This window comes from Phaethon aethereus (genome assembly GCF_964289735.1).
Source record: "Phaethon aethereus genome assembly, chromosome: W".
Classification (NCBI taxonomy): Eukaryota; Metazoa; Chordata; class Aves; order Phaethontiformes; family Phaethontidae; genus Phaethon; species Phaethon aethereus.
In genome coordinates, this window is record NC_138581.1 from 12,017,902 (window position 1) to 12,039,759 (window position 21,858).

Consider the following 21,858-nt stretch of genomic DNA (forward strand, 5'->3'; position numbering starts at 1 on the left):
AAGGCCAGTGTCAAACACAGCCATATGGCCACTTCCTGTAAATACTGACCAGCCTCAGCTATGCTTTTCCAGGATGCTGCTTTGTTGTCCTAATCAGTAGGTGAGGGATACTCTGCTTTTAAAGCTTCCTGGAGCCATACCATCAGGGAGTGGGATACATTACCCTGTGCTTCTCTCAGTTGCTGGGTAATCATAGGATTTTGCAAGATGACATCCAAGCACTTTAATTCTTTGGGATTTAAATGTACATTATCTCCTCCAAAGTCAAATATTCACAATAGCCAGTTTGCCAGCTTTTCTCCTGGCTTTTGCTGATATGTTTTTGTTAAACCTTGCAAATTAGGCTGTATAAAATTGCGCGCTGAGATAGTGTGCTGGAATGTCCCCTGGGGGGCCACTTTGCTTTGTGAATCACTAATGGCCAGAGGGAAATGCTGTTGCCACACATCCTCTGACCCCTCTGTCCACTTGTCCTCACCAGAGGAACAAGGATCCATGTCTCACTATTCATCCTTCTGGCAAATAACTCGTACCTCAGCAGTGCCCTTCCTGGGTTGCACTGTGGGTGCCTGCACTGCCGTTTGCTGCCATGGGGCTGCTGTGCAGACCTGCACCTGCAGCTCGTAGTTTTTTTGCATCAGCTCTAGACACCCTCATGTTCATTTGAAGCATGTTAGTAACAACCAAAGATGGTGCAAATTTTCCTTGACTTTTCCTTTCCCTAGCCCCTGTTTTCTAAGACAACATGATACTTCAGCTCGGGTAGGGAATTCCTTCTCAATTTCCCAATGCACTGGGGAAACTGCCTCAGTCAAATACCTTGCAAATACCCTCCATGGCTGTGTGTGGGACGAGCCAGGCACAAGGTTTCTCTCTTACTCATTGTTCTTTCTACAGAAAGGCATTTCTCACTGGGATCTGCCAACCACACCAAATGTTTTGCATCAGGAGGTGCTGGTCTGTTATAATCCCAGTAAGAAAGGCACTCAGACTCTCTAAGGCATCATTTTAAAATGCTTTTTCTTAGAACTAACACTGCAAGAAGAGAATAGCATAATCTTACATCACTTTAGATGGTGGAAACCCCAGGTGGCATAGCATAAACAAGGCCTCTGATCCAAGCACAGCAGGCTGTGCAGACCCTGTCCATAGAACAGATTCCCAGGTTTTCCCCCTTTTGGTCATTGTCCTGGTTTTGCTGGGATAGGATCGTAAAATCAGTTTTCTGTTCAGGAAAGCTGCATTTCTGAGAAGACTGCAGCATCCGTTACTGTGAGAACAAAGTTGATAACGCACTTTGTTTTAGTTCATGGCCAGCCATGGTATGCAGGTTTCCATAGTGATCAAGGCCTCTAGCAGCCTTGAGATAGCCAGGTGCTAAAGCTAGGAGGAATGGAGGCCAAGACAGCTGACCCAGGCTGGCCAACAGAAGTATTCCATACCATAAACGTCACGCTCGCTATAAATTGGGGAGTCTGCTGGGAATCTCTCTCTCCCTCAATGGCTGCCATCCTTGGAGGGTCTTGCCCATCGCCCTGCTCCTGAGACCTGCTCTCCTTGCACTGGAGCTGTGCTGCTTGCAGCGTCCATCAACCAGCATTCGCTGCTGGGGGTGCGCAGCTCGCAACCACTATCTAGGCTGAGTGTAACTCTGTGTACTTTATATTGCTTTAGTATTAATACTAGTTTTATTGTTTTATTAAATTTGTTTCAATTTCAACCCATTTGAACCCATGAGTTTCCTTTTTCCCCAATTTCCCTTTCTCAGCTGAGAGGGGGTTTTCAGGGGATAGAGCAAGTGCTTGCATTTGGTCCGGAGGTGGGCTAAACCAAGACAGTCATTCAAGCTATTATAGAATTTTCTTACAAGAAAACATTTCTTGCTGCACTCCTAGATAAAGGCAAAGCCATTCAGGTGGCATAATTGCCAGTACCAAGTGGGAGATGCCTGCAGGCTCCTCTTTTAGAATGAGCTGGCTGAGGTTATCCTGCAGACAAGGGCTATGTGTAGCACAACACAGGCCTGAAGGCCAAGCCCTGTATACAACCTGGGCCTACTCAGGTTAACTGTTATGTGGATCACTAACTCCTCAATGTACAGTGGTCTTCTGGTCAGGATCACTACAACAAGGAACCATGAACTTTTATATCTGTTACGCTTTGTTATATATTGTCATCAACAGTTTTAGTGAGAATTCGTTTTATTGTCTGCAATCTTCTTATCAGAATTGTGTCAAGCTTCTATGTGGTCTAGTTGTTAAATGACTTGAAAAAAAATTTGGCATGTTCATTCTTAGATTGAAATGCTCCAAGCTCATCTCTTCCTCTTCCTATGAGAGTGCCAAGACTGTAGGATGTTTTACATCTGCACTGTTTTATCTATCTAAAGCTGCATTATTTTTATTGGGGGATATTGCATGGTGTATATATGTGTACTCAGGGATTACCCTACCGAAGTCAAGTGTCTTAGCCATTTAGCGGTGAGGTCCTGCTGTGGGAGAAGGAAGCTTCACATGGAGGAGCCCTTATCACTTGTTGATCACGTACAGGCTTATTACATCATTCCCACTGTTTTAGGAATATAAATTTTATAGTCTGTGTATAGCTTTTATAGCTTTTTAAGACTAAGGCAAATGGGGGGGTGTGCACTCCCCCCCCCACTTCACCTTGTACCTGGGCCGCTCTAAGTTGTCTGACAAGCCTTGGACTCTGAACAAAGGGTTTGGCGGTTGAGAGCCCCTCAACCGTACCAAGCACTCTTGTGTAGCCAAGGAGGAGAATGGCACTGAGTGTATCAGGAACCGATCGCCTAAACAAGGTACAGAACAAGAACAGAACTAATCAATTATCTCCAGACAATCCCGGCAGCCTCACCACTAAATCTTGAGAAACCACCTGCCTGGATTGTGGAAATTCACTGATGCCTAAAGTCAATCATCTCCCAGTCCTATAAATAGTGGTCCCAAGTGAGACCCTTTGAGCTCTTCTGGACTGCAGCGGGCTGCGACCACCACCTCCCTCCGAGTGGGACGCCTCTCAGAGTCCGTAAACCCTGAAGTTCACGATCAACTCAGAGGCTCGACTGTGCACCTGTTGAGTGACACAAAGCATTTGATGTGAGTATTTGACCAAATTCGAGGGGGATATTTAATAGGCACCTTTGTACATATCTATCTCTTCTTCTCTATATCTCTTTATGTGTCTCTATCTCTACACCTATATGTGTGTGTGATTAAGGAATCTTAGTAAGTTTAAGTTGATTATGCTGCTAAGTTTTATATGATTTGATACTGTGATTTATCTCAATATCATTAGTGAATTTGACCGCTGTTATTTTGTATTAGATTGTTGCCGTCCTAAAGTTACACCAAGCACAACATATATCACTACACCAGAATCCCTGATACCCTATCCCTTTAGTCATGAACTGTTGACCAAGTCTGGGACTAGGGGTGGATTCAGCTGCACCTAGACTCCTCTCTGAGAAGGAGTTTAGAAAGCAAGGGCATCCACTCTGAACCTCGTAACTCAACGAGAGGGCATTCCTTTACTTCCCTTACCTAACCTTAGTCATAAACCACTGACCAAGTCTGGGACTAGGGGTGGATTTTGGTCCACTCTGAACCTCGTGACTCAGCGGGAGGGTCTCCCCTACTTTCTCTCCTCAACATACACACACATTAACCCATTTCGATCCACGAGTAAATCATTCCAATTTAATTGTAATTTGGTTTCTCATTGTATACCTTTTCCATGTTGAATAAGTAATAGAGTGGACCTTGCCATCGAATTCTGTTCAGTCGCGCTTTTTACAAATTTATATTAAAATCATTTGCTTTCTGATATCTTTGGTGGTGCTTCTTTAAGCGGCCTAAATTATCCATTCGCGACGGGGGAAGAGAGCGCTAGCGCTCATGTTTGTGTGAAATGCATTAAAGGCAGAATCAAATTACCTTGAATCTTAGAGTCTTGAGAAAGTCACTCTAAAGAACTTTGTTCATGGATCTCAATTGCTTAAGAGTATTAGGTGTGCTCAGAGCTTACCTATTGGACATACACCCCTCTCCCCCTGCCAACCCTCCCAGTGTATAAGCAAAGAGCTCTTGGGCTTCCTAGTGATCCTTTTACAATGACACTTTTCATCTTTTAACACCCTCTGTTTTTCATGTTTCAGAACATCAAGACTAAAAATAATGCTTTTAAAGAAATCTCATATAAACAAATCTTAATGACGGTAACTGTATTGACATTAAGATGTGCACAACTTATTTATCGTACACTTACATCACACAGTTTCCTGAAGGTATTCTATTACTTACGATACAAATAGGCATATTAGTTAATACTGTCATATGTCACACCAGTGAAACTTTCTGACAACTGTAGTGATATGTTTACTGAAACTGAAATTTTAATGTGGTTTTAGTGGTTTGGTCTCTCTTTCTCCTTTTTTAAACAAATCAGAATTTGTTATTTTTGTTTCTTTAGCTGACATCTGAAATGTTTCAAGCAGACCTTGAAAAAGCATTATTGATAAGCAAACAGGAATATGAAGAACACAAAAAGGTATTTGCGGGCTTCATTCTAATGTAGAAGTTGTACAAGTTTAAGGCTTGAATCTTAAAAATCATAGAATCATAGAATGATTTGGGTTGGAAGGGACCTTTAACGATCATCTAGGTCCTATTCCCTGCCATGGGCCAGGAACATCTTCCACTAGATCAGGTTACTCAAAAAAACCCTGTCCAACCTGACCTTGAACGCTTCCAATGATGGGGCATCCACAACTTCTCTGGGCAACCTATTCCAGTCCCTCACCACCTTCATCGTAAAAAAAAATCTTTCTTATGTCCAGTCTAAACCCACCCTCTTTCAGTTTAAAACCATTGCCCCGTGTTCTGTCAGTACAGGCCCTGCTAAAAGTCTTTGTCTTTCTTATAAGCCCCTTTTAAGTACTGAAAGGCCGCAATAAGGTCTCCCTGGAGCCTTCTCTTCTCCAGGCTGAACAACCCCAACTCTCTCAGCCTGTCCTCATAAAGGTGTTCCAGCCCTCTGATCATTTTTGTGGCCCTCCTCTGGACCCACTCTAACACATCTGTCTTGTACTGGAGACCCCAGAGCTGGATGCAGGACTCCATGTGGGGTCTCACCAGAGTGGACCAGAGGGTCAGAATCACCTCCCTTGACCTGCTGGCCATGCTTCTTTTGATGCAGCCCAGGATACGGTTGGCCTCCTGGGCTGCAAGTGCACTTTGCTGGCTCATGTCCAGCTTTTCACCCACCAGTACCCCCAAGTCCTTCTCAGCAGGGCTGCTCTCGATCCCTTCATCCCCCAGCCTATATTGATACCGGGGGTTGCCTTGACCCAGGTGCAGGACCCTGCCCTTGGCCTTGTTGAACTTCATGAGGTTCACACAGGCCCCATTCCTCAAGCCTGTCAAGGTCCCTCTGGATGGCATCCCATCCCTCTAGCCAATCAGCTGCACCATTCAGCTTGGTGGCATCTATAAACTTGCTGAGGGTGCACTCAGTCCCCCTGTCTATGTCACTGATGAAGATATTAAATAGTACTGATCCCAGTACAAACCTCTGAGGGATACCACTCATCACTAGTTTCCACTTGGACATTGGGCCATTGACTGTATCTTTTTGGATGTGGCCATCCAGCCAATTCCTTATCTAACATATAACAGTCCATCCATCAAACCCATATCTCTCCAATTTAGTGACAAGGATGTTGTGGGGGACCATATCAAAGACCTTACAGAAGTCAAGGTAGATGACATCCGTAGCTCTTCCCTTATCAGCCAAGACGGTCCCTCCATCGTAGAAGGCCACTAGATTAGCCAGGCACAATTTGCCCTTGGTGAAGCCATGTTGGCTGTTTAATCACCTCCCTGCCTTCCATATGTTTCAGCATGTCTTTCAGGAGGATCTGCTCCATGATCTTACCAGGCATGTGTCCTGGTTTCAGCCAGGATAGAGCTGGTTTTCCTCACAGAAGCTAGTGTGAGACTGTGTTTTGGATTTGGGATGAGGAACTGTTGATAATGTGCTGATGTTTTGGGTTGTTGCTGAGCCGTCAAGGACAGTCCAGCTTCTTGTGCTGGCCTGCCAGCGAGCAGGCTGGGGGTGCACGGGGAGCTGGGAGGGGACACAGCCGGGACAGCTGACCCAGACTGGCCAAAGAGATATTCCCTACCATACGACGTCATGCCCAGTACATAAACTGGAGTTGGCCGGGGGGCGGGAATCGCTGCTCGGGGACGGGCTGTCGATCACGGGGTGGTGAGCAATTGCTGTATTGGGCATCACTTGTTCTTGTACATTCCTTTGTCGGTATTATCATTGTTGTTTCCTTCTTTCTTTCTGTCCTATTAAACTGTGTTTATCTCAACCCACAAGGTTTTTTTTTTCCTAATTCTCTCCCCCACCCTACTGTGGGAGGGGGAGTGAGCGAGCGGCTGCGTGGTGCTTAGTTGCCGGCTGGGGCTAAACCACGACAGTCCTTTTTGGCGCCCAACGTGGGGCCCGAGGCTTGAGATAATAACAGTTGCAGGTCACAATATCAGTTTATTTGATTTGCATGATGCTCTCGTCTTTGTTGTACATGTTAAGGATCGGTGTTGGTCTCTGCGGGCTGCTGTACTCGCCTGCAAGTTTTGTTTTTCGAGCACTGACCTTGAGCTTAATGTGGTATCATCTGAACTCTGTACTAAAGCCGTTACTGTATTTTGGCTACAGTCTTGTGGAGACGATTAGCAATTATACTTCTGCCTCTGAAAGGCTTTCTATGGAGGAAATGCAGAATGATACCTTTGCTACCCTCTATCATAACGTTTCCTCCTTCATCACAGTAATTTTTCCGTATTTTGAACACCCTTGGGTAGTTATAATACCTCTATTGCTACTTCTGGGGAACATTGTTTCGGTTTTGTCTAAGGTTGGCAAGCGATTTAAGAATATCACCCGGAGATCTGCCCCAAGGCTGGATAGTTATGAATGGCAGGGCGTGTGGAACAGCATGGGCAAATGCCTGGGGCGGTGGGCACCTCCGGTGTTTTGGAGCTTCACTCCCGAACAAGTGCAGAATCCTGATAAACTAGCAGAATATCTGGAAGAAGTATGCTGTCAGCCTGGCAGCTCCAAGGAGACACAAATCATTGCCATGTGCTGGGGCCTGGCCCATGCCTACCGAGCTCTATTTAACACTGTGCAAAGGGGAGAGAGGGTCTCTGGGTCTGATGGCAATGTGGCAGGCACTGTGACTACTCCAACCCCTGCAACAGGCACTGTAGCTACTCAGACTGTTGCAGCTGAACCAGAGAACCAGCCCATCCCAGTATCAGTTGCCCCTGTACAAAAGAAGAAATCTTGGAAGCGGAAGTCAGCTCGTTTAGTAAGGGAGGAGGAAGATTCTGCTAAGAGGGAGGCAGAGGAAGCGAGTGAGGAGGCAGAGTGCTCTGAAGCAGGGCCATCACAAGGACTGAAGAGGGAAGAGAGCAGGTCATCGCTTGAAGAGGAGGAAGAGGAAGAACTCATAAAAGAGACGGTAACTACCCGATCTCTATCACTGAGTGAACTGCGAGATATGCGAAAGGATTTCAGCCGTCGTCCAGGTGAGCACATTGTCACCTGGCTGCTCCGATGCTGGGATAATGGGGCCAGTAGCCTGGAATTAGAGGGTAGGGAAGCCAAGCAGCTGGGATCCCTTTCTAGGGAAGGGGGCATTGACAAAGCAATTGGAAAAGGTGCACGAGTCCTCAGCCTCTGGAGACGACTCCTGTCGGGTGTGAAGGAAAGGTACCCCTTCAAGGAAGATGTTCTATGTCACCCAGGCAAGTGGACCACCATGGAGAAAGGTATCCAGTACCTGAGGGAGCTAGCGGTGCTGGAAGTGATTTATGGTGACTTGGACAATGGACAATCATCCAAAGATCCAGATGAAGTCAATTGCACGCGACCTATGTGGCGGAAGTTTGTACGGAGTGCACCATCATCATATGCCAACTCATTAGCAATAATGGCCTGGAAAGACGGAGAGAGACCAACGGTGGATGAATTGGCTGGCCAACTCCGGCAATACGAAGAAAGTCTCTCTTCCTCCCTACGGGCCTGCGTCTCTGCTGTAGAGAAACTGTCCCAGGAGTTCCGGCAATTCAAAGAGGATATGCCCTACCCTCCACCCGTACGGACCAGTGTCTCAGCCATTAGGAGTAAACGCTCTTCTGTTCAAGAGAGAGGATATAGAGGATACACACCGCGAGCCACCCTGTGGTTTCAATTGCGTGACTACGGAGAGGACATGAGGAGGTGGGATGGAAAACCTACCTCGACCCTAGAGGCACGAGTACGTGAGCTGCAAGGGAAAACAATTACAAAAGGGGGTTCAGGTTCCTCGAGGAAAATCGTCGCTCCACTTTCCAGTGGGCAGTTCCCCAGAAAGAATAGAAGAGCTGATCTCACCTCTGATCCTCTTGAGGGGACTTCTGATTCCTATTTACAAGAAGTGGGTAACGAGTACTATGAGCAGGATTAGAGGGGCCCTGCCTCCAGCCAGGTGGAGGAGAGGGATAACCGAGTTTATTGGACTGTGTGGATTAGATGGCCTGGCACATCAGACCCACAGGAATATAAGGCTTTAGTGGATACTGGTGCACAATGTACCTTAATGCCATCAAGCCATATAGGGGCAGAACCCATCTGTATTTCTGGAGTGACAGGGGGATCCCAACAGCTGACTGTGCTGGAGGCCGAAGTGAGCCTAACTGGGAATGAGTGGCAGAAGCACCCCATTGTGACTGGCCCAGAGGCTCCGTGCATCCTGGGCATAGACTACCTCAGCAGAGGGTATTTCAAGGACCCAAAAGGGTACCGGTGGGCTTTTGGTATAGCTGCCTTGGAGACGGAAGAAATTAAACAGCTGTCCACCTTGCCTGGTCTCTCAGAGGACCCTTCTGTGGTGGGGTTGCTCAGGGTCGAAGAACAACAGGTGCCGATCGCTACCACAACAGTGCACCGGCGGCAATATCGCACCAACAGAGACTCCCTGATCCCCATCCATGAGCTGATTCGTCGGCTGGAGAGCCAAGGAGTGATCAGCAAGACTCGCTCACCCTTTAACAGCCCCATATGGCCAGTGCGAAAGTCTAATGGAGAGTGGAGACTGACAGTAGACTATCGTGGCCTGAATGAAGTCACGCCACCACTGAGCGCTGCCGTGCCAGACATGCTAGAACTTCAATATGAACTGGAGTCAAAGGCAGCCAAGTGGTACGCCACCATTGATATTGCTAACGCGTTTTTCTCGATCCCTTTGGTGGCAGAATGCAGGCCACAGTTTGCTTTCACTTGGAGGGGTGTCCAATACACCTGGAATCGACTTCCCCAGGGGTGGAAACACAGCCCTACCATTTGCCATGGGCTGATACAAACTGCACTGGAACAGGGTGAAGCTCCAGAGCATCTGCAATACATTGACGACATCATCGTATGGGGCAACACAGCAGAAGAAGTTTTTGAGAAAGGGAAGAAAATAATTCAAATCCTTCTGAAAGCTGGTTTTGCTATAAAACAAAGTAAGGTCAAAGGACCTGCACAAGAGATCCAGTTTTTAGGAATAAAATGGCAAGATGGACGTCGACAGATCCCAACGGATGTGATCAACAAAATAACAGCTATGTCTCCACCAACTAGCAAAAAAGAAACACAAGCATTTCTGGGCGTTGTGGGTTTCTGGAGAATGCATATTCCAAATTACAGTCTGATTGTAAGCCCTCTTTATCAAGTGACCCGGAAGAAGAATGATTTTAAATGGGGCCCTGAGCAACGACAAGCCTTCGAGCAAATTAAGCAGGAGATAGTTCATGCTGTAGCCCTCGGGCCAGTCCGGGCAGGACAAGATGTTAAAAATGCGCTCTACACGGCAGCCGGGGAGAATGGCCCTACCTGGAGTCTCTGGCAGAAGGCACCAGGAGAGACTCGAGGTCGACCTCTCGGGTTTTGGAGTCGAGGATATAGGGGATCTGAGTCCCGCTATACTCCAACTGAAAAGGAGATACTGGCAGCATATGAAGGAGTTCGAGCTGCCTCAGAAGTGGTTGGCACTGAAGCACAGCTCCTCCTGGCACCCCGACTGCCGGTGCTGGGCTGGATGTTCAAAGGGAGGGTCCCCTCTACGCATCATGCGACTGATGCTACGTGGAGTAAGTGGGTCGCGCTTATTACACAGCGGGCTCGAATAGGAAACCTTAATCGCCCGGGAATCTTGGAAGTGATCATGGACTGGCCAGAAGGCAAAGATTTTGGAATATCACCAGAAGAGGAGGTGGCGCGTGCTGAAGAGGCTCCACCATATAATGAACTGCCAGAGAATGAAAGGCAATATGCCCTATTTACTGATGGGTCCTGTCGTATTGTAGGCAAACATCGAAGGTGGAAAGCTGCTGTATGGAGCCCTACACGACGAGTCGCAGAAGCCGCTGAAGGACAAGGTGAATCAAGTCAGTTTGCAGAGGTGAAAGCCATCCAGCTGGCTTTAGATATTGCTGAACGAGAAAAATGGCCAGTACTCTATCTTTATACTGACTCATGGATGGTGGCAAATGCTCTATGGGGGTGGCTACAGCAATGGAAGCAGAGCAACTGGCAACGCAGAGGCAAGCCCATCTGGGCTGCTGAATTGTGGCAAGATATTGCTGCCCGACTAGAGAATCTGGTCATAAAAGTACGCCATGTAGATGCTCACGTACCCAAGAGTCGGGCCACCGAAGAACATCAAAACAACCATCAGGTGGATCAGGCTGCTAAGATTGAAGTGGCTCAGGTGGATCTGGACTGGCAATATAAGGGTGAATTATTTATAGCTCGGTGGGCCCATGACACCTCAGGCCATCAGGGAAGAGATGCAACATATAGATGGGCTCGGGATCGAGGGGTGGACCTGACCATGGATGCTATTGCACAGGTTATCCATGAATGTGAAACGTGTGCTGCGATCAAACAAGCCAAGCGGTTAAAGCCTCTCTGGTATGAAGGGCGATGGTTGAAATATAAATATGGGGAGGCCTGGCAGATTGACTATATCACACTTCCACAAACTCGCCAAGGCAAGCGCTATGTGCTTACCATGGTGGAAGCAACCACCGGATGGCTGGAAACATACCCTGTGCCCCATGCCACCGCCCGAAACACTATCCTGGGCCTTGAAAAGCAAGTCTTATGGCGACATGGCACCCCCGAAAGAATTGAGTCGGACAACGGGACTCATTTCCGAAACAACCTCATAGACACCTGGGCCAAAGAGCATGGCATTGAGTGGGTGTATCCCATCCCCTATCATGCACCAGCTTCCGGAAAAATTGAACGATACAACGGACTGTTAAAGACTACACTGAGAGCAATGGGTGATGGGACATTCAAACATTGGGATAAACATTTAGCAAAAGCCACCTGGTTAGTCAACACTAGGGGATCTACTAATAGAGCCGGCCCTGCCCTATCAAAACTTTTACGTACTGTAGAAGGGGATAAAGTCCCTGTGGTGCATGTGAGAAATATGCTGGGGAAGACAGTCTGGGTTACTCCTGCCTCAGGCAAAGGTAAACCCGTTCGTGGGATTGCCTTTGCCCAGGGACCTGGGTGCACTTGGTGGGTAATGCGGAAGGATGGGGAAGTCCGATGTGTACCTCAAGGAGACTTGATTTTGGGTGAAAATAGTCAATGATTTGAATTGTATTATGTTAATTGTTACACAATACAGTATGACATTACTACTATGGTTGCTATCTACCATATCGATGGTATTACAGTAAGAATCACCCAGACTGATGAAGAATGAGCTTCACCGAAACTAAGCAACATGCAGCAGTGATGGAACCAGAACTGGCTTCAGCAGCTTGCGCCCAACAAATCCCTCGAGACCGACATCTTCGACCTGCAGATCACGGACATGGACCGTGCCAGATAACGATCCAACACCACATACCATCTCCCCTGCCCTGAGAGACTGCTATGATGGATGAAGCCCAGAGTCATGGACTGAATGAACTACACAGACATTTTAAAGTGATGGCCCATGGACTAAGAAAGTGATATCTGTGTGTATATATTAAAAGACAGGAAGAGTAATAATGAATAATTGGAATGTATTGAAAGTACAGGACCTGGGCATGACGTAAATGGTATGGAATAAGGGGTGGATACTGTCCTGGTTTCAGCCAGGATAGAGCTGGTTTTCCTCACAGAAGCTAGTGTGAGACTGTGTTTTGGATTTGGGATGAGGAACTGTTGATAATGTGCTGATGTTTTGGGTTGTTGCTGAGCCGTCAAGGACAGTCCAGCTTCTTGTGCTGGCCTGCCAGCGAGCAGGCTGGGGGTGCACGGGGAGCTGGGAGGGGACACAGCCGGGACAGCTGACCCAGACTGGCCAAAGAGATATTCCCTACCATACGACGTCATGCCCAGTACATAAACTGGAGTTGGCCGGGGGGCGGGAATCGCTGCTCGGGGACGGGCTGTCGATCACGGGGTGGTGAGCAATTGCTGTATTGGGCATCACTTGTTCTTGTACATTCCTTTGTCGGTATTATCATTGTTGTTTCCTTCTTTCTTTCTGTCCTATTAAACTGTGTTTATCTCAACCCACAAGGTTTTTTTTTTCCTAATTCTCTCCCCCACCCTACTGTGGGAGGGGGAGTGAGCGAGCGGCTGCGTGGTGCTTAGTTGCCGGCTGGGGCTAAACCACGACAGCATGGTGGTAAGGCTGATGGGTTGGTAGTTCCCAGGGTCCTCTTTATCCTTTTTAAAAATGGGCGTGATGTTTCCCTTTTCTCCAGTCACTGGGGACTTTGCCTGACTGCCATGACTTTTCAAATATCATGGAGAGTGGCTTGGCAACTGCATCAGCCAATTTCCTCTGGACCCTGGGATTCATCTCATCGGGTCCCATGGACTTGTGTATGTTCAGGTTCCTCAGGTGGTCTCGAACCTGATCTTCTTCTATGATGGGAGGGACTTAATTTCCCCAGTCCCTGTCCTGAGGCTCGGGGAATCAAGAAATGTGGGAAGAGCAATTGCCAGGGAAAGCTGAGACAAAAAAGTTCTTGAGTACCTCAGCTTTCTCTATGTCAGTTGTCACCAGATCCCATGTCTCATTTGTCAAGGGGGGGGTGTGTGTACAATTATTTTTGTCTTCCTTTTCTGACCAACGTACCTGTAGAATCCCTTCTTATTCTTTGCATCCCTTGCCATATTCAGTTCCAACTGTGCCTTAGCTTTCTTGATCCCACCCCTACACTCCCAGAAAGTATCCCTATATTCTTCCCAGGATACATGTCCCTGGTTCCACTGTCTGTGTATTTCCTTCTTACACTTTTGTTTGACCAGGAGGTCTTTACTGAACCATGCTGGTCTCCTGCATTCCTTGCCCGAAAATTAGCTTTACCTTTTCAGTTTTCTGGCCTATAAAGACACTGTATTTTTAAAAATTCAATAAGAGATCCTCCTCTTACTTCCTCAGAAAAAAATCCATCATGCTTGGAGAGTCTGAGAATGAAAGCACTGACTTTTCTTTATGCCTTAAAGTGTTAGTTATGTTAGTGTCTTTTGCATTTTTGCTAACACTTTTTTTTTCCTCCCCTCTGTTTTGTGTTTGTTTAAATATTTTAGTTCTAATAAGCAGTCTACATTTTCTCTTAGCTGATCAAGATGCTATTTTCTGGGTACTTCTTTTAGGGAACAAGAGAACTGGCTGCTAAAATGTGTGATATAGTGTGCTCTGATGAATTTTTAATTTCTAGCAGGAACTTATTTCTTATTTTCAGTAAGTCAGGAGCCTATGAAATGTTATGAAAATACATTAAATGTTAAAAATTATGCATCATAAAGAAGCAAAAATTACATATACACTTTTGTGTAAATACCTTTGTATGATAATTCAGTTTGGGGGAATACTATAATTATTAAAAAACAGTATTAAATTTCTGTATTAAAAGTTCTTTCTGAAAGTGAAGGCTCTTCAGGCACAGTGAAATAACATCTTTTGTAGACTTCCTGAGAATTAACTTTGTTGAATAATTTAAAGTGCATACTGTATATTTAAAATATACAGTACACGAGTATAGATAAACAATTCTGCTTTTACAGAAAGAAAAGCATTCAATTTTCATCATTGCTTTCTATATAACAACCTTTTTCTTAAAATTATTTTGGCTAAGAATCAAACCAAACATGTAGGACAGTGACAATTTGCTAAGAATGTTAATGCAGATGGGGAGGTGGGGGAGTGGCACAGGCAGGGCTTGGATTAAAATGGCTATCATGTACCAGTCTGTCTGTTTTCAAGAGGAGGTAAGGTTGTTTGGTAGAGCATTGCTGCATACTAATAGTTGTCTGATTCCTAGTGAATAAGTAAGTATATTTTGAGAATAAAATGAAAGTACCGTATACCTCCTGTTTTTTAAAGGAAGTGTTAACCTGCTGTGTGTAGCACTTTGCCTTCTTGTGTTTGACTTCATTATACTTTCAGATTATCAGATTTTGGATAAAAATTTATCTAGGTTATATGGGGTATTAGGCTTATAATTCATTCTCTATTTAGTGAAGAGCAATATACTTCAGAGGACAGAGTTGATGTTCAATTGCTGATTGGCTTAAAGACTATAAGGCACCTATCAGAAGCCTGCAAATTACTGTAAAGGCTAAAATCTGCTTTAATATATTACAATATACTTTTTTTCTTTATAAAGCTTTGGGAAAAATATTTGGATATTGAAGGAAATTATACCAGTGGGACTTTAATCTTCCAGGAATATGAACACATGGAAAGTACTTTGCCTCAGTCAAAGTCTGTGAATAAGAAAGAGAAAAGAAAGAACCAGCAAGAAAAAGACAAACCTCTCACTGTGCCTCTGAAAGATTTTCAGTCAGACAGTAATCATAGAATCATAGAATCTTTGGGTTGAAAGGGACCTTTTAAGATCATCTAGTCCAACCCCCCTGCAATGAGCAGGGACATCTTCAACTAGATCAGGTTGCTCAGAGCCCTGTCCAACCTGACTTTGAATGTTTCCAGGGATGGGGCATCTACCACCTCTCTGGGCAACCTGTTCCACTGCTTCACCACCCTCATTGTGAAAAATGTCTTCCTTATATCTAGTCTAAATCTGCCCTCTTTTAGTTTAAAACCATTACCCCTTGTCCTATCGCTACAGGCCCTGCTAAAAAGTCTGTCCCCATCTTTCTTATAAGTCCCCTTTAAGACTTGAAAGTCTGCAATAAGGTCTCCCTGGAGCCTTCTCTTCTCCAGGCTGAACAACCCCAACTCTCTCAGCCTGTCCTCACAGGAGAGGTGTTCTATCCCTCTGATCATTTTTGTGGCCCTCCTCTGGACCCTCTCCAACAGGTCCATGTTTTTCCTGTGCTGAGGGCTCCAGAGCTGGATGCAGTACTCCAGGTGGGGTCTCACCAGAGCAGAGTAGAGGGGCAGAAACCCCTCCCTCGACCTGCTGGCCACACTGCTTTGGGTGCAGCCCAGGATACAGTTGGCCTCCTGGGCTGCGAGTGCACATTGTCAGCTCATGTCCAGCTTTTCATCCACCAGTACCCCCAAGTCCTTCTCAACAGGGCTGCTCTCCATCCCTTCATGCCCCAGCCTGTACTGATACTGGGGGTTGCCCTGACCCAGGTGCAGGACCCTGCCCTTGGCCTTGTTGAACTTCATGAGGTTCACACGGGCCCATGCCTCGAGTATGCCTTACCATATTAGTATATCGGTTCATGAACTATTCTATTTGGAATTTTGATAGTGTGTATCTTAATAGCAAAATGCCCTCTAAGTTGGAACTCTCTAGTTTTGTCTCTGTTCATTAATACTGTGCTTGAACACTGTGTGTCCTATTAAGTCTAAAAGCTAAAAGTTCATTATGTAGCAGTGGACTCATTAGTGTTAGAAGAGGTTAGGGAAAACATAATTTCATGTATTCCTAGGGTGGGAGGTGGTGGGGGACTGAAATGCTCTTAATGTGACTTTTTTCTTCTTTCTTATTTTCCTTTGTAAGTAGAGGGTTTTGGGGGTTGTACTAAGTTGCCCCACTTCTTGGGCAACTGAGTTCCTCTGTTCCCTGGATATTAGCAAGGCACTGTTTGCCTTTCTTCATGGTACTGGCTTTTATTAAAATGAGCAAATGTTGAAAGAACTTGTTATACTAATTTTTACACCTTTAGAACTCTTTCAATCTGTGTCTATAGAGCAGAGATTCCAAATTTTACTGAAGAAATTGATAGAGGCTGAAAAAGAAAGAAAATAGTTTATTTTTAAAGGATATTTTAATCTAAAATTTACAATATTTAGTAAATGCATTCTTTCTGAAGAATCTGGATAGAGGAAAAAATGAAAGCACAACATTAGTATCTTAAGAAGAGGCAACTGAAAGGCATTCAGGTATACAGCGAGATATTTGCTTTACTAGCAAGCTGTACAAGATTTGAGTAACTTATTGTTGTCGCTTCCTTTTTTTCTTATTCTTTTTCAGAGAACCTTGCTAAAAAACATGAGGTAAGTCTTATTTTTTAAAAATTAAACTACTTAGTGAGAATAACTCTGTTTAGAAAGTAGCTATTTCTGCAAAAGGTATGGTCACTCTCCATAGCAACAATCAAATATACAGATGCATGCAGATTTACTAGAGTTGTATGTCTGCAGTTCTAGTATCTGAGAAATTGCAAAAGCAAGCTCTAAGAAAGCCTTTAAGACTATATGAAAGCTAAAGAAGTAAATTTTGCAATTTGCAGATTTAAAAGCATGCCAAAAAAAATCAGTCGTAGTACAAAAAAAGAGAAGCAAAGTACATGATAAAATACTAATGGTGCTATGTTGCGGTACAGTCCTCTGATATTAAAACTCTTAGAGAGAAGAATAGTTAACAGTAAAATAAAAGAAACTAGTATGGACATAGTACAAAAATATTAAATTCTAATTTAATGCTTTTGTGTAATCTCATCAGTTAAATGTTAATTGATTTCTAGACTTCAATTGGAATAATTTTCTAGGAAGTCACAGTGTTCTCATGACATACAACAGTAAAATATCTGGGTTTTGTGCTTTTCTGTGAATTAAGCTATATTTTTAAACAATTTTAGCTCAATATTAACTTATGTGTAAAGGGAGATAAGTTAGAATACTTTTTTTATTTTTGACAGGAACTGAACTCATCTCATACTTGGTTACATGATGGAGAGTTTTTCAATAGGCTGGAAGATGATGTTCACAAAATACTTAAAAGAGAAAAAAGGAGAGACCAGCTCACCAATTACAATGGAGTGGATAACTGTACTTTTCATGAACACAGCCAGGCATGTATGATGGGAATCACTTTGAAGTGAAGAAAGTTGCCTAATTAAACTTCTTTAATGATTAGAAGACAGCACCTGATTACAAGATATCACAAAACAAAAGCATGATAATCTTAAAAGAGCATTTTAAAAAAAATGTTTGTATTCTTTTACTGGAAGAGGTATTTAAATCACTTAGTGTTGTGTTGTGTTTTTTTTTAAACAGAAAACACCTATGATTGTCCTGGTTTCAGCTGGGATAGAGTTAATTTTCTTCATAGAAGTTAGTATGAGACTATGTTTTGGATTTGGGATGAGAAAATGTTGATAATGTACTGATGTTTTGGGTTGTTGCTAAGCAGTCAAGGACTGTCTGGCTTTTCATGCTGCCCTGCCAGTGAGAAGGCTGGGGGTGCACAGGAAGCTGGGAGGGGACACAGCCAGGACAGCTGAGCCAGGCTGGCTAAAGGGATATTCCATACCATATGATGTCATGCTTGGTATATAAAGCTGCAACGAAGAAGAAGGAGGGGGTGGACGTTCGGAGTTATGGCGTCTGTCTTCCCAAGTAAACCATTACACGTGATGCAGCCCTGCTTCCCTGGAGATGGCTGAACCCCTGCCTGCCCATGGGGAGTGGTGAATGAATTCCTTGTTTTGCTTTACTTGCGTGTGTGGCTTTTGCTTTACCTATTAAACTGTCTTTATCTCAACCCATGAGTTTCCTCACTTTTACTCTTCCAATTCTCTCCTCCATCCCAGTGTGGTGGAGTGAGTGAGCGGCTGCGTGGTGCTTAGTTGCTGGCTGAGGTTAAACCACGACAGTGACCGAAATATTTTTCGCTTCATACAGCATGCCAATACTTTTTTTTTAATAACAAAGAAGAATAAGATTCCTTTCCTGAGAATAAAATTCACATGACTGAGTTGTTAATGATACTTGCTTGTTTATAGGAGAATGTTTTGAAAGATGGAAAAACAGAATGGCTGAAGTGCAAACCTGAAAAGAAAGATGTAGAAATTCAGCAACTGAAAAATATAGCTCAGCGGGAGGTATGTAGTTGATAATGCCTCCAAGTAGTAAATTTAACCTTTTTATGCTTTTGGAACAAAATATTTATTAAAATGTGACTAATCTGTAGGGATGTTTTAGATTGGCTACAGATTATTTCCTTTCTAGAATGAAGTTATTCCTGCAGAACCACATGAAGTGATCTTTCTTGGTAAGTAGGTTAAGCATCTAAAAGTAATTAAAGTATCAAGACAAAACATCCAGGAATAAACTTTGTATCTGGTATATCCACCCACTAGTTGTTTCCTAGTGCTACTCTTTTGTTCACTGTCAGGAAAAAGCAAAGACTTGATCTAGTACTTGGCAAGACCTTGAACAACCTGATCTGACTTGTAAATTAGCTCTGCTTTGAGCAGGGAGTTAGACCTCCATGGGTCTTCTCCAACCTATTTTTTTCCTAAGATTCTAAGAATCTTTTCTTGCATTTAAGACCGATATATTGTTGGGGGATTTTGTATATTTGTTCCACTATTTGAAGTGCTTAAAGAGAACAATGTATATTTTGTCAGATTTAAGAGGAGTCTTTAAAGCTGCAGTGTAACAGTAATGGAACCCTGTGTTCTGTTTTACCTTCTCCTATTACATACAAGCAAGGCTGGAGATCAGATTCAGCAACACGAGGAAATAGATTTGCTCATTTATAAATATCACAGTGTTGCTATATAAAGATGTGAACTTTGTTAACAACTGTCTTTACTATGTACTGGAGTTGGTCTCACCAAATGAAATTTTGGAAGTATAAAATCATTTATATTTACCGCAATTAGCACTTGATTGCACTTTTCAGAATAAACATAATGCATATAGATATTGGCAAGGTGATGATTGTTTATATAGCTGTTTAACTTTATAAAGTTTTCCAGAGAGCCTAATACAGTTCTAGGTGGCCATCAAAGGCCTTGCTAAAAAGTAATTTTTTAAAACTACTAAATACTGCATCTATTAAAATGTAATTTCATTTCCTTCTAGTTCGTGTAAATATTGACATTTATTGTTTGTGGCAGTGATACAGTGTTTTGGTACACTGGAGTTGGAAAGTTGCTCTGTTTTTAAAGATCCTTGTTTTGAGGGGGTGGTGGGGTGGCAGCGGCAAACTGTGATGCATGTGTATGCACGTGTGCATGGTCCCATGACATTAAGAAACTGGGCATTCCACTGATCTGTACTATAGCCTTTTCCTGTTTACAGTGGGTTGGAGGGAAAACAATAACTGTTTAAAAAATTAAAAATAACTGAGTAAAAATTAATTATGGACTAGGGTGATACATTATAAGTGAAAGGTGACAGCTTCTTTATTAAGAAAAAAGCTCTTTCAAGAATGAACAAGAGCAAAATATACACAAAGAGACTTGTGACAGGAAAAATAAGTATACAGTTGTATTGGGTTTGCATGGCAAGGTTTTGGTAGCAGTGGGAGGTTGCAGGGGTGGCTTCTGTGAGAAGTTGCTAGAAGCTTCCCCTGTGTCTGATAGAGCCAGTGCCAGCCAGCTCCAATACGGACCCGCAGCTGGAAAAGGCCGAGCCAATCAGCAACAGTGGTAGCGCATCTGTGAAAACATAACATATTTAAGAAGGGGAAAAAAAGGTGGCATGCAGCATTTGCAGCTGGAGAGAGGAGTGAGAATATGTGAAAACACCAAGGTCAGTGAAGAAGGAGGGGGAGGAGGTGCTCCAGGAACTAGAGCAGAGATTCCCCTGCAGCCCCTGGTGAAGACCATGGTGAGGCAGGCTGTCCCCTTGCAGCCCGTGGAGCAGATCTCTACCTGCAGCCTGTGGAGGACCCCACACCCGAGCAGGTGGATGCCCAAAGGAGACTGTGACCCCGTGGGAGGCCTGCACTGGAGCAGGCTCCTGGAAGGACCTGTGGACCCATGGAGAGAGGAGCACACGCTGGAGCAGGTTTGCTGGCAGGACTTGTGACCCTGCAGGAGATCCATGCTGGAGCAGTCTGTTCCTGAAGGATGGCACTCCGTGGAAGGGACCCAGGCTGGAGCAGTTTGTGAAGAACTGCAGCCTGTGGGAAGGACTCATGTTGGAGAAGTTTGTGGAGAACTGTCTCCCGTGGGAGAGACCCCATGCTGGAGCAGAGGAAGAGTGTGAGTCCTCCCCTTGAGGAGGAAGGAGCAGCAGAGACAATCTGTGATGAATGGACCACAACCCCCATTCCCTGTCCCTCTGTGTCGCTCGGGGAGGAGGTGGTAGAGATATCGTGAGCAAAGTTGAACCCGGGAAGAAGGGAGGGGTAGGGGGAAGGTGTTTTCAGATTTGGTCTTATTTCTCATTATCCTACTCTGATTTTGATTGGTAATAAATTATACTAATTTCCCCTACTTGAGTCTGTTTTGCCCATGACGGTAATTGGTGAATGCTCTCTCCCTGTCCTTATCTCAACCCATAATCTTCTCATTATATTTTTCTCTCCCCTGTCCAGCTGAGGAGGGGGAGTGATAGTGTGGCTTTGGTGGGCACCTGGCATCCACCCAAGGTCAAATTGTAGACTGAATAAAACTCTATGTTTGGGTTAATGCCTAGGTTATAGTGACACTGTTTAATTTAGGCCTGATTGCTTTGTATAGACTTGCATGCCTTACTAATCACCAACCTCCAAAGGAGGAACTGAAAAAAGGGACTTCAAGGACTGGTAAAGGAAAACATCTTGCTACAAGGAAGATAACAAGGATAGAAGAATGCCACTGGTATGAAATCAGCAAAATCCACAGTAACTGTCATGAAGGTGTCAGAGGGAGATCACGACCACTGACTCAATTGAGGGACTATGCAAATTGCCCCCCCACATCTGCCAAGAGCATGCATGCTGATTTACATGGCAAGCAAAGCTAATTAAAATATGACTGACCAGTAGCAACTGATATGGTAATCACTAACCAATGAATGTAAATTTGGGCAGGTTTTCCACTATTTTTACTAAACACATAATGAGATAAATATGCTGTAGTTCCTCTGTGTGGTGTGCTAGCTTTGTGGAATTGCCACCTAGCACCCATCTTTGCGCAAACAAGAAATAAATAAATATCTCGGCCCTGTGTGTAAGATTGGCCTATTGCACACGGGGTACCGGACCCCGCTTGTGGGACAACAAAACCACCACAGACCTTTTTGGCACCCAACGTGAGGCACGAGGAATTTGACATAAGGATAGTAATTGGAAGAGGTAACGGGCAAAATATAGACTGAACAATGTTAGAGAATGGAATGATCATGGGGAACTTCAGCTGTTATAATTGTGGTGAAGGGACAAGGGGTGGATTGTGTGTGTAAATTGCCCACTTCTGCTTGGTGTTGTGATGATGTTATTTTGATTTTGGTGTGGGGAATTCATTTTTGTTGATGTAAGTGAAGTTTGTGAAGATTGTTAAAAATAAAATTCACAGAGGCGAGGGGTGGAATGTATTGGGTTTGCGTGGCAAGGTTTTGGTAGCAGTGGGGGTTGCAGG

The 21,858-nt window shown here is 44.4% G+C and overlaps 1 protein-coding gene across 1 annotated transcript in view; it reads left to right on the top strand.

Moving 5' to 3' along the window:
- Positions 1–21,858, top strand: part of LOC309415128 (G kinase-anchoring protein 1-like) — a gene marked incomplete at both ends in the record, with an annotated part of 61,324 nt that overhangs the window by 23,167 nt on the left and 16,299 nt on the right. The window contains 7 exon segments of the mRNA XM_082012575.1: positions 4,175–4,234; positions 4,489–4,566; positions 14,808–14,931; positions 16,533–16,555; positions 17,200–17,352; positions 18,286–18,384; positions 20,936–21,044. Of these exon segments, the coding sequence (XP_081868701.1) occupies positions 4,175–4,234; positions 4,489–4,566; positions 14,808–14,931; positions 16,533–16,555; positions 17,200–17,352; positions 18,286–18,384; positions 20,936–21,044 (646 nt within the window).